The sequence below is a fragment of the Ruditapes philippinarum genome, unplaced genomic scaffold, assembly GCF_026571515.1.
Source record: "Ruditapes philippinarum isolate M1 unplaced genomic scaffold, ASM2657151v2 ctg9873_1_1_1_1, whole genome shotgun sequence".
Classification (NCBI taxonomy): Eukaryota; Metazoa; Mollusca; class Bivalvia; order Venerida; family Veneridae; genus Ruditapes; species Ruditapes philippinarum.
The window spans coordinates 20717-37797 of NW_026854708.1; the positions used below are offsets into that span (position 1 = coordinate 20717).

At 33.6% G+C, this 17081-nt stretch overlaps 1 protein-coding gene across 1 annotated transcript in view; it reads right to left on the minus strand.

The window, feature by feature from the left end:
• Positions 1-602: 602 nt before the first annotated feature.
• LOC132740815 (uncharacterized) overlaps positions 603-17081 on the minus strand; it is a gene marked incomplete at its 3' end in the record, with an annotated part of 37536 nt that continues 21057 nt past the window's right edge. The window contains exon 9 of the mRNA XM_060728818.1: positions 603-679. Within this exon, the coding sequence (XP_060584801.1) occupies positions 603-679 (77 nt within the window). The remainder of the gene's footprint in view (positions 680-17081) is intronic.

A 17081-nucleotide genomic window follows, 5' to 3' on the forward strand; every position in this document is an offset into this window, starting at 1 on the left:
AAAGATGTATAATATATATATATAATATATATATATAAATATATATATAATAATAAGAAGAAAAACCGCAAATCTCAAATACACTCTCTCAAAATTAAATATCTTTATTACTAACTCTATTTTCCTTAATAACTAGAACTTCTTTTTTATATCTATATGTAACAATATATTTAGGTATTTTTTGTATATCTAGATAGTTTGTTAGAATTGTTTATGTAATTTGAACTACTCTCTCGGATAAAGATTTCATTTCTTTGTCATCGTCTGTCGCTGAACATTTTTTTGTTTGTATTGGCTCTAAACATATTTATGTTTTTATGCTGAATAAAATTTGTATTGTATTTATTGTATATAAAATCAATTTTCAAAAACACCCTGAAAATAACAAATAATCAATATTAAAAAGGAATAAAATGGTCTGTTGAAAAAAAATTCTGGTCCGAATGGCCCCATCATGGCCGAAAATGACCATATTCATTGGTCCGAAATGACCATCTCATGGTCCGATTTGTCCCAAAATCTGGTCCGAAATGACCAAAAAATCTGGTCCGAAGTGTCTGGTCCGAAACGTCCGTGGTCCGAAATGTCCGTAATTCCCTCACAGAACTCTTTGTAAATCCGTTTGTCAATTTCTATCTTAACAAAGTCAGCACATTTTGGTTTCACTGCCTCATTGGTACTGAAAAGAGATACCAATAAAAACATCAACAGCATCATGAGATAAAACAATAACTTGGTGACTGTTTAGCATCTTAAAAATATATCTGCAAATGTATAAAGTATAAATATTCGTAACATTAGGGTCATGGTGGCCCTGAAATCGTTCACCTGTGTATAAAAACTCTCCATGACAAGGAACAAGTAATATTGTAAACTAATGACAAAAGCAGTCCATTGTTTCTGAATAATGCATGTTTAAAAACATTACTAAGTTAACCAGGTTTCCGAGGGAAAACTGGTTATTAGATGAGGTATGTCGGCGGGCGGGCGGGCGGGGCGTTTACATTTTTTTCTGTGCGCAAACTCCTCCTACATTTCTCAACGGGATTTTGACCAAACTTTCACAGAAAGCTTTGCCATCATATGCCCTGGCGCATATTGTCTGGGTTTTGTGATTGGATAATATTTGACCTAATTATGGCTCTTTGATATTTTTTTCCTTATATAGAATATATAGTGAATAAATTATTCTAAGTGCAACTCCCCCTACATTTCTCAAAGGAGTTTTTTCAGACTTTCACAGAAGCTTTGTCATTAAGCGTCTAGATGCATGTTGTTGGGGTTTTGTGATTGGATAATTTTTTACCTAATTATGCCACTTTTTTTTCTTTTCTTTATACAGAATATATAGTGAACAATTTCTTCTGTAGCGCAACTCCTTCTACATTTCTTAAGTGAAATTGTTCAAACTTTCAAAGAAGCTTTGTCATCAAGTGCCCTGATGCATATTGTAGGGGTTTTGTGATTGGATAAGTTTTTACCTAATTATGGCCCTTTGTTTTTCCATAAAAATTAATGATTAGTGTAATATATCCTTTTTATCACAACAAACTTTTTTTTGGGTTAAAAAAACAAAAACTTCTATGTTTTGCATTTAGCAGCTCTTTCCCCTTTGTTTTTGGGTCTTTGGTAGAGTAAAGGGTCAAGGTCTTTAGTTTCTAAATAAAAATCTTTTTCCAGCCCGGGTACTTTCCCAAAAAAATGAAAAATTGGGTTTTCCAGTAAAATAACTATTTTAAATAAAAAATTTTTTATAAATTTTTTGATGTAAAGCAATTTTTTAAAAAGACCCATTTGGGGGAGGTTTTTTGGTCCCTAGGGTCAATGGAGCAGTTACTAAAAAAAAAAAATTTCATTACCATGATTACTTTGGGCCCCTATTACATTTTTTTTGGGCTTTTTATTTTATTTAAAACTAAAACATATTTACTACAAGGGTTTTAATAAAAAACCGGGTTTCATCCTTGCCAGTTTCTTGGTTGGCATTGGATGGGTAAGGGGAAAAACAACCATTTCCAACAGATGTGTATATATGACGACGTCACATTTGCCCGATGATCATAAGAGAAACCGGTTGGCAAAATAATTAAATAAGTTAACTCATGGACTGTTTTTTTTGTTTTATTTATATGTGATTTTTCCGGCACTTGTTTTCAATTTTTTGTATATATATATATATATATATATATAATATATATATATAATATATATATATATATATATATATATATTATATATATATATATATTATATATATATAAGGAAAATCAATGACAACCCGGGTCGGGGCCAATTTTGACCCAAGGACTTTTATTTGACACACTTGGTAGACACAACTAGAAGATGTTCATGCCTTAATATCCAAAATCTAGCTCTTGGTTTTAAAAAAAAAAAAAATACTTTTTTTAAAAAGTTTTCACTCATAATATACATAATTATAAAGAAAAGAAATGAAACCAGGGGGCAGGGCCAATTTTGACCCAAGGGCTTTTATTTGAACAAACTTGGAAGACACTCACAAGAAAGATGTTTAATGCTAAACATCTAAAGATTTAACTCTTTGGGTTTTTTATAAGATGATTTTTTTTGTGTGTTTTTTTCTTTATACATACATGTATAATGAAAATCAATGACCCCCTGGGGCGGGGCCAATTTTGACCCAAGGGCTTTTATTTGAACAAACTTGGTAGACATTCACTACAATAGGTTTCATGCTTAATATCTAAGCTCTAGCTATTTGGGATTTTTAAAAGAATTTTTTTTTAAGTTTTACCATATACATATCCGGGCGGGAGATGAATGACCCCGGGGCAGGGACAAATTTTGACCCATGGTTCTTATTTTGAACAAACCTTGGTGGACACTGACTAGACTATGGTTTCATGCTAAATATCTAAGCCTCTACCTCTTTTGATTTTTTAAAGAAGACTTTTTTTTAAAGTTTTTTTTTTATTTCGGTTGCCATGGCAACCAGAGTTTGCAGGGAATTAAATTCTTTGAAAAATATTAGAAGTTTGACCACCAAAGAACCATTTCCTGTGAAGTTTGGCTGAAATTGGATTCGTTTTTATGAGGAGTGTCCGTTTAAATAAAAGTTACGGACGGAGGGACGGTCGGACGGACGCCAGAACGAAAAAGTGATCACAAAAGCTCACCATGTTCAACTTGTGACAGGTGAGCTAAAACAATAGAATGATAATATTAAAGGAACAATGTTGTTAGTGTTCCAATATGCAATATTTAATTCCACCCAAATAGTAGTGAAGCAAGGCACATTAAAATCCAAATGAAATGATACATAATTTCTTCGGTTGTAGTAACTGCAACATACAAAATGCCAGGAAAAGAGTGTACAGGTAATAAACATGATGATTGTGTAATTTAAAAACAAATTTTCACAATAAAACACATATACTACTATAACCACCTTTAGTGTGTAGGAATTTTTAAACATAACATATCTACTCAGTGTGAATTTAGTCAAAACGTGTTTTTTTCATGAATAATAAATAATGCGTGTTCAATTATCAATATTTTCAATATCAAATTTGAAGCATAATATAAGGCATTAAAAAAAGGTAAGTACCAAATTTGTCGGGTCTGAATAAAAGGTATTTTAAGGATATGTAGGTCGATAGGCAATTAAACACAAGACCAAGCCCACATGTGGAGAAGCGTCGATTTTTTCTTTTTCTAAATTTAATTTAAAACCCCATGTGGGAAAACAAAATTTCCTTGAAAAAAAATTAAAATCTAAAATTTTCATATTTGACTTTTCCCAGTAAAAGAAAAAATTTCCCAAAAAAATTTTTAAAATTATTCAATATTTTACTTGTATAAAACATTGAAAGTATAAATTTAAAACCTTTTTCCAATTAGACTAATAATTTATAAAAAAAAAAAATTTATAAAAACTTTAGCAAATTAAATTAATATGACCACAAGGAAAATTTCACTTTAAATGTCGTGGAAACATTTAAATTTAAAATCAGTTTTGTAAAATTTCTTTTGTCCATAAATAAAAAACAAAATTGTAAAAGGGAAATAAGTGATTTGAAAAATAAAGGTCAAAAAAGGTAAAAGGCCATATCCTTTAAAATTAAAAATTACAATCAGTTTTTTTCACATGTTTTTTTTTCTTGACCAACAAATCTGTTAAAAATAAGAAAAGTTTATGTAATTTAAGGCAAATTTGAAATATTATTGGGCTTAAGGACCTTTTGACCTTTGATCCAGCAGTCTCATTAATCAACAAGCAGGGGCCCATGATGTGGCCCTAGATCGTCTCACCGACCAATCGAATCCCACTTTTTCATTCGCGCGATTGACCTATGTCGAACGCTCCAAGTATTTCATAGAAAAAAGCATCCTGACCAAGTTTATGATATTGACAAAAATTACCGCATGGAGTGTAAACAAAAGTTTTTTTCTTTTTTTAAAGCTCCGCGTGACCTAGTTTTTCATCCGAAGAGCCCATATTTAAAACTATCTGAATATTTCACCTTATACGGACAATCACTGACCAAGTTTGATGATTATTGATCAAAAATTGACCGGGCTAAAGTTTAACAAGGTTTTTTTCTATTTTTTAGCTCATGTGACCTAGTTTTTTCATCCGATTATAAACCATGTTCCGAACTCATCCGCTAGCATCCACCTAGACAAGGGCATGCATCCTGGACAAAGTTTGGTGATGATTTGATGCAAAAAATGTGACCCCTAGAGTGTTTAAAAGCAGGGTTTTTCTATTTTGAGTATCCGGTGACCTACTTTTTCATTCCGAGGTGCCCATGTTCAAACTCATCCAAGCTATCATCTAACAAGCATCCTGACCAAGTTTGAGATGATTGAAAGGCAAAAAAGTGACCACTGGAGTGTTAAATTTCTATTTTTAGCTCTTGTGACCTAGTCTTTCCTTCCGTAATGACTTTCATATTTCAAAACTCATGCTGAGCAATCACCTAGACAAGCATCCTGACCAAGTTTGATGGATTGATATTGCACAAAAATGATGACCCGGCTGGAGTGTTAAAAACAACGGTTTTTCTATTTTTAGCTCAGGTGACCTATTTTTCATCCGAGATGAGCCATGTTTGAATCACCTAGACAAACATCCTGACCCAAGTTTGATGATGATTGATGCAAAAATGTGACCTCTAGAGTGTTAACAAGGTTTTTCTATTTTTTAGCTCCCGGTGACCTACCTTTTCAATCCGAGATGACCCATGTTTGAACCATTCGAGCTATCACCTAGACAAACATTTCCGGATCAAGTTTGATGGGTATTGATTGATGGCAAAAAATGTGGAAACCGCTGGAGTGTTTACAACCCAAGGTTTTTCTATTTTTAGCTCAGAGTGACCTAGTTTTTCATTCCGAGATGAGGGCCATGGTTTGAATGCACCTAGACAAGCATCCTGACCAAGTTTGATTGATGATTGATGCAAAAATGTGACCTAGGGTTAACAAGGTTTTTTCTATTTTAGCTCCTATGGATCCTAGTTTTCTCCGAAGTGAGTACCCCATGGTTTCGAACTTATTTCCGAGCTATCAACTATTATAAGCACCTGAAAAGTTTATGAGATTTGAGGCCCCAAAAAATGGCGACGTAAAGGTGAACCAAACTAAGTGGAAGGACGAACGGACAACATCGATCCTAAAAAGGAGTCATCTATCTGGCCAAGACCAATACACCTTTGAGTTTTTAGAAATTACCATTTTTACATATAAGGGGAAAATGGACCTTGATTTATCTATTTAACAAAAAGATAAAAATCAAAAGGGGTCATTTACTGGGGCCCACGACCACTTGCACTTGTTGTTTAACTTTCCACATAACTGTTGGGTCAAAATGTTGTTTTGGGTTCACATATGAAATCAAAATCCCTTCATATAAATGACAAAAACTATGACAACTTAACTGTCAAATAGCTTATTTTTATCATAAAAAGAAACACAAAATGTTCCGCCATTTTGTATTATTACGTGACGTCAAAAATTTGTGGCGTTCAAAATCCGGTTCGGCGTGTTTGTATTTATATGAAATGAAATTGAAAATAAAGAAAGAAGAAAAAAAATTGGTTTTCGAAAAGAAACTTCAAATATTGTCCAGAAAGTTATTTTCAGGGCAAGTTCTCCTTGTTGGTTGAGCAGATCCCAGTTAAAGGAACCAAATTTAAAGATAAGGAAAAGTCTAAAAACGGTCCGGCCTTTCTAATGAAGAATTAACCTTAGCAACGCTCCTTTCCCAGAAAAAAGCAAGGTTCTAAGGAGTGCAGCAAGTCCAAAAAGCCGACAGTAAGTCTTAAAGCGTAACAAGTCCAAAAGTTGCAGCAAGGTCCATTGGAACGCCAGCAAGTCCGAAAGAAGCGCAGCAATATAAGAAAAGCGTTAGGCTATCAGTAGTGCAGCAGAGTCCAAGGAGCGGCAGGGCAAGTTAATAGAGGCAAGCCGTAGCTTAGTGGCAATAGTGCAGGCAAGTCCAAAAATGCAGCAAGTCCAAGGATGCGCAGCAAGTATAGTCTGAGAAGCGAGCTTATCCACTGGGTGCAGGGGAAGTTCAATAGTGCAGAAAGTTAAAGGAGCTCAGCAAGTCTAAAAGCAAGCAATAGCTAGTGCCAGTAGGGCAGGGCAAGTCAAATACTGCAGCAACCAAGGAGCGGCAGCAAGTATAAGAAGCTTAGGTCTTGTCCAATAGTCGCTGGCAAGTCCAATAGTGCAGCAAGTCCAATACTGGAGCAAATCTTACTGTGGCAGTCAAGTCCAGGGGTGTAGGCAATTCTTCAACTTTTAAACCACAATACCACTCGGAATGTAAAAGTTATTTAAAAATCTTATAAGTGAAAAACCTTAACTTGATAAAAATTATTAACCAAAATGCAATACTTTGTCCTTTAATCGATCAAAATGACATTCAAGAGCTTAATAATCGATTTCAAATCAACGTTTTAGAATTCTCGTCCAAAAAGTTGTTCTGTATGAATATAAACCTGTCTTCACTTACTAAGTCACTAGCCAATTTTTAGCGAAATCAGTGAAAATGAAATAAATTTGACGCTTCATGGTCAAGGTCACACATGAGTAAATGTCAATTTGAGTTTGATATACATTAAGGTCTTATGCTTGAAAATATTCTATTGTAATATGAAGTTAATTCATTTATTAGTTACAAATTTATATGGCTAGTTACAGGCGAAAAAAAACCAAAAAACAAAAAAAAAAAAACACAAGAGATTTTCATTAATTTTGGCAGTCAATGTCAACTTTAAGGACAAAGGTCATATATAAATTATTCAATTTATTTGTTTTGTAGCAAATCTTGTTTTCCCCAAATTTAAATCAAATTGGTACATTAATAACACAATTATGCAATTTTAAACCAAAAAATTCAAAATTTTTACTTTAAAGCTCAAGGTCAAGGTCAGTTCAGCCTTTTAGAGAAGGCATTGTCCATGTTGTTTTCTTCAGTATGAAGGGATAATACATATATTGATTACCAAGTTAAAGTCAATTATAGCAAACTCAAGTTATATATGAACAATTTTAAAGTTTATTATTAATACAATTTCATAAAAAACTAAAAATAGCGACATTTCATTAATAAAATTGGATTTTATATCGACTCCAGGTCTTATTTTGGTGTCCAGACAACCAAAATGAGTTTTATTAGCATAAAAAATAGGTAACCTCATTGTGGCGAAATGAGAAGTACAATTTCTGTTTGCATGAGAAACTCCGCCTTCGGATCATCCGTACATCAATATTAAATCAACAAACATGACTATAAGTTGCCAGTCCTAAATTAACGGTATATTTCCGCATTGTAAACGGATGTTTTCATACAAATTTAATCTTTTGAACGAGATGATGTGACTTTTACTGAACCCCCAGGTTTAGTGCACCGTGAAGCTTAAACGGTTAAAGTGTGTTTACACAAGAAAATATCACTTTTGCTGTGTTCCGGATAGCAACTATAACTGTGACGTACGCGCATACATGAGCTCATTATAGTCTTCATTTGCATGTTAAAATTCGTATTACGAACTTTAGTGTTTCCGTGGGGGTTTTCCGGTTTTAAAATCCTAATTTTATAAACAATATTTGATGAGATTTACAACAAACTTTTAAACAGGTTTAATTGAAACTGTAGAATGTTTGGTTTTTAGGCCGACGGGCAAAATATTTTTACATATTTATTTTAATGTAACTTTTAAACCTTCAAGGTCAAGGTAATAAAAGAGCCAATGTCATTATGAGTTTGATAATACATGAAGTAATTATCTTAAAAATTGTTGCTTTTATATAATGAAGTTAATCCCATACATAACTTTAGTTAAAGCCAGTTACAGCATAAAAATGAAATCACAATATTTGACCTTCAAATGTCAAGGTTATTTATTAGTTAAGGTCCCGATCTGTCTCATTTACTTAAAGGTCAATCCTAAAATATTAGCATGTTTCAAGTTTGAAGACAATCCATGTAAAAGTAAAAAGTTATAGCCACTAATAGCAAAAACAAACAAAATTTAGACATTTGACCTTAAATGCCATTGTCATTTATGAATAAAAGTCAAGGTTAGTCTGGTATACTAAAAGGTCTAGTCCCAAAGGTTGTTGTGGCTATGTATGAAGACAATACACCAAGAACACAAAAAGTTAAGATCAAGGTACAAGTTTGCGGACGGCAACGCCAATGGCATCCGAAGTGCAACGGCAACATGACTGTAACAATATCTCATTATTTTTATTTATTTTCTTTCCCAAAAAGTCGAGCTGAAAAAAACTTTAATGCATTTTTATAAATAAGCCTTTTTAAACTAGCTATCCCTAGCGTGGAGCCATTTTTGTTCAAGGGGCAAGATTTATATCACTATTGCAGAGGACTACAAGGTGATGCTACATGTCAATATCTAAGTTCTGTGCATAGTAGTTTTTGAGAAGAAAACTTTTAAAGATTTCATTTAGAAAAAATGCAGAACATGCTCACATGTAGAAGAGACATTCAAAAACCAGCGATGAGATTTTAACAAGTGTCAACTTATTATCGGTCGTACGTTGGTTTTACTATTGCCGAGGGGATAACAATACATGTAGAAGTAAAATTTGTATAAGTATTACTTTGAAAATATTGTCCAACATTACAATAATCATCAATATCCACAAAATTGTTGTTTTCCTTCATTATTTTACTCATGAGCTGGATTATTTTATAACAATGGTGGTGATCTTTAAAAAAGCTAAGACCTCTTTGGTGCAGGCCCAATTTTGACCACAAACATAATTTAAATAATCTTCTTTGAAATCAAAATATCTATGATCTAGGCCTTTTGGTTTTACATAAGAAAGTAAGGTTGAAAAGACAAACTAGAGTCAAATTAAGTTGACGTTTACTAAAAAAACTAGAGAGCCAAGATGGCCCTAGATCGCTCACCTGACCCATCGAACTCATGCCAGAAATTACTAAGACAAACATCCTGACCAAGTTTATGACAAATGAGTCAAAAATATGACCACTAGTGTTAACAAGGATTTTCCATATTTCGGCAGTGTGACTTAGTTTTTGACACAAGGTGAACAATATCCGAACTTAAAAATCATCAAAACGAACTTGCAGAGCAATTCCCAAGATATTTGGATCGAGACAGTAGCCACTAGAGTGTTATCAAGAATTTTCTATTTTAAGCACCTATGACTTAGTTTTTCATCCCAGATGACACATGTTCGAACTAATCCGAGAAATTACCTAGACATGCATCCTGTTTGATGATGATTGAGGCAAAAATGTGACCACTAGAGTTTTAACGAACAAATGTGGACGGACAACGGACATTCAACGATCCTAAAAGCTCACCCTGAGCTAGCTCAGGTGAGCATAAAAAGTATAACCCTAGGCAAATTGATCTCCCTATGGCGTCTCATGATTTCAAATATACCTAGTTCAAAGAATCTTCATACAACCAAAGACCCTACCCAGCCACAAATAGAGCACAATTCAAGTATATTATAAGTATATTTGAAGCTCTCTGGTAAAGTATATAAGAAGCTTGGTTGCAGTCCCTGCTTCATATGTGCTTTCATCTATTCGATGGAAATGCTAATGGCCAACACATAGGAGAAGCTCCTTTGAAGCCCCGTTCGAATTATGCTAATTAGGCTTCAACCGTACTTCTTTAAAGTATCTTTGGAGTACCCCTTGAGAAGTACATTTGAAGCTTACATATTAAGGGCATTCAGTGTAATTATGCAGCACACTTGAAGCCCATAAAGAAGTACAGATGAAGTCTCAGTTAAGAAGCATACCTGAAGCTTCTCTTTGAAGCACACATGAAGCATATTGGTGAAGTACAAATTAAGTCCCAGTGAAAAAAGTACTATTTAAGCCCCACTACAAAACTTAAAAGCTCCAAAATCAGTTAACATTTTTAGATTTCTCTTGAATCTTTAAACTTAATGGATTAATTACAATTAAGGTTTTACAGACATCAAGAAATCACAAAATCTCACCTGAGCACTTTTTGTTCAGGTGAGCATTACAGTATCAACTTTCAACTGATAAACAATAATAATTCATTAAATGTTACATCAAAGAAATTTATTCAGTCATTTCACCCACATTAACAAAATCGATTCCATGCATAAAGGTATAACACTATAAAACATCTTATGAGCGTAACATCTATTTAATTTCAATTTATACATGTCCTTCACTTTCAGTCTTTTCCAAACAGATTCACTGGCACAATGCTGGTTGATTAATAAAATACCTCCTGCATCCTGAAAAAAAAAAATTTTAAAATGATTTTTTATTATGTAAATATGCATATATGTTCTAGATTGGTAATCATGCAGCTTTAAAAAAACATAACACTAATACAAAATTTCTGCAAAAAAAGTTTGCAAATGTATTAAAATTAAATTTTCAACTTAAACAAGCACAAAAATTGCCAGGAAAACAACTCACAGTGTATTTTGTTACTTTTGGGGTCAAAATCATCTTAGGACAACGGTATAATGTCTTTGTAGCCCAATCAGATAATGAGTGGCAATGCTTAATTATTCACTTACTTAATAGTTAAATATTCATTCTTTGATATAACTACATCAAATTCTTCAAATGCCAGTTTCAAATTTTTGTATCACAATTCTCACCAGTGAAAGCTTTAGGTGCATAAAGCATTATAGACATTAAACATGATAAAATCAACTAGGTATCTTATATTTGTAAGTAAATCTAAATTTATTCAAGTCATAATAAGCCTATTTGAATAAAGCAAACTAATTACGAAGTAAGTTCTGTGCTCTTTCTCTTCTTTCATTTTCAAACCAGCTCTCACTGACTTTTGGAGAATTTGGTCTAGAAAATAGATATACACATTTATATAATTATTATAATACAATATACATGTATAAAGGTAATCTTATTAAATGTTAAGTCAGTCATATGTTCTTTTTAATATGGAATGCATTTAGATATGTAAATATACAAAAGGAAAAGGACATAATTTTCAAATTTCCTGCTATACAATTGTATCATACAATACAAGACTATAAAAATTTAAATATTTCAATCTGATCTTATCATTTTAGAGCTTACAACTTGATCTTTTTTAAGGAAAACCAAATCTAGAAAAAGTTCATTTTGCATTTAGTTAATTTTATTGAATATTGAATTTCAAATATTAATATAGTTCAAATTACTTACCATAAATGTATTCCATAGAATTGGTTATCAATTTGCCTCCATTTTTAACAGGAACTTTAAGTGTACACATTTGATGTCCCATTATACATGTTAATTTAGTTTCAGAAAATTTTTGTAAGCCTGTATTAGTTGGAATCATTTCAACTAAATAACAATAATCACATTTAACTTTATACTAGCTCATGCACTCGTATTAATATGTCTTAAAACTTGTAAGCAGATCCAGACATTCAAACAGTTCTGTATAAATGACCAGGATGAAGATTTGTTCTGGGTATTAGGTTACATGTAGCTAGAGTATCGTAAACTTGCTTTATCACTCATATCAGATAGGTCAGCTTAACATGGGGTATTTTGAAAACTGGAAGGGGTCATAATTTCCACTTGAGGGATTACAGATGTTTGTGATAAGAATATTTGTGTGGAAGAAAACAGTGGTAGATTTACAGAAGGGTGCAGAATAATTGCAGTCATGTAATTTAAGTTTTGAGCATCTTTGAACTAATATTCATGAAGAAAAATATTTTTATTTTAATTCTTCTTTTTTATGTTAAGCAGATACTGATGATGCCTGTTAATTACAATATATTTAGATGATTCTTGTGCAATAATATAATTTTTAGAAAGTATTTTTTAATGTCAAAACTGGCTCTGAATTGGTATAATTGACTTCATAATGAATCATATATTTTTGATGGAATTTAATAAATATATTTTTCACCACCATGATCTGTAGAATGTAAATCCTTATCAAACTAAAATATTGATTTTACACAGTTATTTTCTTTTGTAACATGCATTTTCATTGACTTTATGAATTAATTTCCAAGCTGATAATCATATCAGAGAACTACAAAAATACAAGTTTTAAAAGCATTTTTGAAGCCCCCTCAAAACAAGTCCTGCATTGCTAAGTTTCAAAAGCACACCTTAAGTATACATTTTGTATCAAAATAACTTTCAAACAAACAGTCAAAGTCTGAGAAGTAGCAAATAAGTCTCTAGTACAAAATACTATCAAAATGAAGCACTTAAAAAGCCCTGGTGCTTCAACTGAAGCACACATTCACAAATTCAGAAGCTCATTAGAAGCTGGATGGGGCTTCAGATGAAGTACAGCTGCAGTTGAAGCAAGTACACTTGAAGTCCCTAGTACTTCAGCTGAAGCACAGGTGCTAGTTATAAAAGTTCTATTAAAGTCCAGAAAAAGCATATTAAAAGTAGGGGACTCTTGTGAAGTGGGGGGCTGCTTTTGTGGCTGGGTAGATATTGAGAATACGTACAGGATTACCTACCTCGTATTGAACTGTTTCAAAGATCATTCAAAGTATGACCCAATGGTTAAATAAGATTTACCCTGTCCATGAAAATTATTCTTGTTTAGTACTTTTGTCGAACTTATACCTGGTAGACAGACGTTTCACTATTGAGACAGTTCACACCAAGACGAATCACACCAAAATGTTTCACTCCCAAATGGGTGAAGACGTTTTACTCCCTTTTTATACAAAAATTATTTTGATACTTATGATATACTAAAATAGACCTAAAATATTGAATTGAACTAAAATAGACATTAAATTTGATAAAAATAAATAAACAAGAGGGCCATGATGGCCCTGAAGTCGCTCACCTGTATATAGGCCCAACGGAGCGGGGCCAGTTAAAACCCCAGGGCTTTTATTTGAACAAACTTGGTAGACACCCATTAGAAGATGTTTCATGCTAAATATCTAAGCTCTAGCTCGTTGGAATTTTTAAAAGAAGATTTTTAATAGTTTTTTCTTTACACATATAGTTAAAAACAATGACACACCTGTGGCAGGACCAGTTTTTACCCCAGGGCTTTTATTTGAACAATCTTTGTAGACACTTACTAGAAAATGTTTCATGCTTAATATCTAAACTCGAGCTATTTGGGTTTCTTCAAAGAAGATTTTTAAGTTTTTGCTATACACATATAAGGAAAATCAATGTCCCCTGGGGCAGGGCCAATTTTGACCCCAGGACTTTTATTTGAACAAACTTTGTAGACACTCACTAGAAGATGCTTCGTGCTTAATATCTAAACTCTAGCTACTTGAGTTTTTTCAAAGAAGATTTTTTAAGTTTTTGTTATACACATTTAAGGAAAATAAATGACCCCTGGAGCAGGGCCAATTTTGACCCCCGGGGCTTTTAGTTGAACAAACTTGGTAGACACTCACTAGAAGATGTTTCATGCTTAGTATCTAAACTCTAGCTATTTGGTTTTTTTTTCAAAAAAGATTTTTTAGGTTTTTGCTATACACATGTAAGGAAAATCAATGACCCCCGGGGCGGGGCCAATTTTGACCCAAGGGCTCTTATTTGAGCAAACTTGGTAGACATCCATTAGAACATGTTTCATGCTAAACATCTAAGCTCTAGCTCTTTGGGTTCTTTAAAAAAAAGATTTTTAAGTTTTTTACTATATGCATATAGGGAAAATCAATGACCCCCTGGGGAGGGGCCAATTTTGACCCAAGGGCTTTTATTTGAACAAACTTGGTAGACACCCATTATAAGATATTTCATGCTAGATATCTTAGCTCTAGCTCTTTGGGTTCTTTAAAAGAAGATTTTTTAAGTTTTTACTATATGCATATAGGGAAAATCAATGACCCCCTGGGGCCGGGCCAATTTTGACACCAGGGCTTTTATTTGAACAAACTTGGTAGACACTCACAATTCATTTCTATTGCCACTACTTGAGCGCAAAACTTCATGGGAGAAAGTCGTCCACCCATCAGAAAGAGCCTTCCATCTTGAAGAGTTGAGAGACTGGCATGCATCCGGCTCACTGAAGAAAACAAACAAGAGGGCCATGATGGCCCTGAGGTCGCTCACCTGTATATAGCCCCCCCATCCCCCCCGGGCCAAATTTTACCCAAGGGCTTTTATTTGTTTATTTGAAAGACTTGGTAGACACCCATAAGAAGATGTTTCATGCTAAACATCTAAGTTCTAGCTCATTGGGTTTTTTAAAAGAAGATTTTTTAAGTTTTTACTATACACATATAGTTTAAAAACAATGACACCCCTGAGGCAGGGCCAGTTTTGACCCCCAGGCTTTTATTTGAACAAACTTTGTAGATATTTACTTAAAGATGTTTCATGCTTAATATCTAAACTCTAGCTATTTGGGTTTTTTCAAAGAAGATTTTTAAGTTTTTGCTATACACATATAAGGAAAATTAATGACCCCGGGGCGGGGCCAGTTTTGACCCCAGGGCTTTTATTTGAACATACTTGGTAGACACCCATTAGAACATGTTTCATGCTAAATATCTTAGCTCTAGCTCTTTGGGTTCTTTAAAAGAAGATTTTTTAAGTTTTAACTATATGCATAAAGGGAAAATCAATGACCCCCCGGGGCGGGGCCAATTTTGACCCCAGGGCTTTTATTTGAACAAACTTGGTAGACACTCACTAGAAGATGTTTCATGCCAAATATCTTAGCTCTAGCTCTTTTGGTTCTTTAAAAGAAGATTTTTTAAGTTTTTACTATGTGCATATAGGGAAAATCAATGACCCCCCGGGGCGGGGCCAATTTTGACCCCAGGGCTTTTATTTGAACAAACTTGGTAGACACTCACTAGAAGATGTTTCATGCCAAATATCTAAGCTCTAGCTCTTACAGTTCTTTAAAAGAAGATTTTTTAAGTTTTAACTATATGCATATAGGGAAAATCAATGACCCACGGGGCGGGGCCAATTTTGACCCCAGGGCTTTTATTTGAACAAACTTGGTAGACACTCACTAGAAGATGTTTCATGCCAAATATCTTAGCTCTAGCTCTTTGGGTTCTTTAAAAGAAGATTTTGTAAGTTTTTACTATATGCATATAGGGAAAATCAATGACCCCCTGGGGCGGGGCCAATTTTGACCCCAGGGCTTTTATTTCAACAAACTTGGTAGACACTCATTAGAAGATGTTTCATGCAAAATATCTAAGCTCTAGCTCTTAGGGTTGTTTAAAAGAAGATATTTAAAGATTTTTCTTTTGGTTGCCATGGCAACCAGAGTTCTGCATGGAATTAAATTCTTTGAACAATTTTTAAAGGTGACCACCAAAGGAACATCCCTGTGAAGTTTGGATGAAATTGGCTCAGTGGTTTATGAGGAGATGTCATTTAAAGCAAAAGTTTACGGACGGACGACGGACGGACGGACGCCGGACGAAAAGCGATCACAAAAGCTCACCCTGTCACTTTGTGACAGGTGAGCTAAAAAGGGGGATTTAACTTTTTTGTCAATGACTTAAAACTCAGTACTTTAAGCTTTATCATTTCAGTTATTTTATCTTCTTTATTGTTGTTTTGAAGTAAGGTGTTTTTCTATTCTTTGATCCATATGTGCAATTATCACATTATTTCACTTAACCTTTTCCCTTATATATATAAGCGTGTTTCGACGGCTTTTTGCCCCCCCCCCCCCTTTTTGTGGCCTCAAACATTGAAAAAATGCCCTATTTAGACCCCAAACACTGTTTTTCGTTTGAGAAATGTTGTTTTAAAAAGTGACCACTTTTTCAGCGCCGTCCCCCATCCAAATATTACTTCAGGAGGTTGCCAGAAGGGGGATGTGCCCCCTTCTGTTTGGGGGGTTTGAAGGGGGCGGAGTCCCTCTCATCGCCAAGAAAATTTTGGACATGTGATAGGCTAAAAATGGCCTCAGGTCGATCTTAGGGTAACTAGTAACGGACACTGAAAAGCCTTTTACTCTATCTCAATTCGTTAGGAAGTTGCAGCACTTTGAAATCAGTTATGATGGAAAAAAAACAATGCAAAATAGTGATTTTTGGCAACTTTGAGACGTCCCCCGTTGCCACGGTAACAGGAAATTTACCATTGAGCATGCTGTTACAGAGGCTATGGTGTAGTCAATATTTGTGCCAAGTTTCATTAGTATTGAAGCATTTTTCATAGTTTCATCATAGCAGTTTGAACTTGTTACAGGAGGCTTTTCAATGAAAACGGCCATTTTTCGCAATATGCTCATGGGGTAAAAGGTTAAAGAAAAAATATTTTTGATTAAAATAACACTTTTAAATTAATATATAATATATAACTATTTGATCTTTTGTAAGCATGGACTCAGTAGGCAATTTTAATTTAAAGCATAATCAATCTTGTGACAACAATTAACTTTGAGTAACGTGTTTTTTGTTGTTAATTTTAAACATGGGATAAAAAATTGTTAAATTATTTAATGCTACTTTAGTGCTTTTGCGATATATAAACATCTATATTACTCTGTGCAAACTTGGTGCACATGTGTATTGAACACCCTTTTTTTCATTATACAAGAGTATGAAATTTAGGTATTAAAATGCATTAATCATTTTTTTTTATAAAT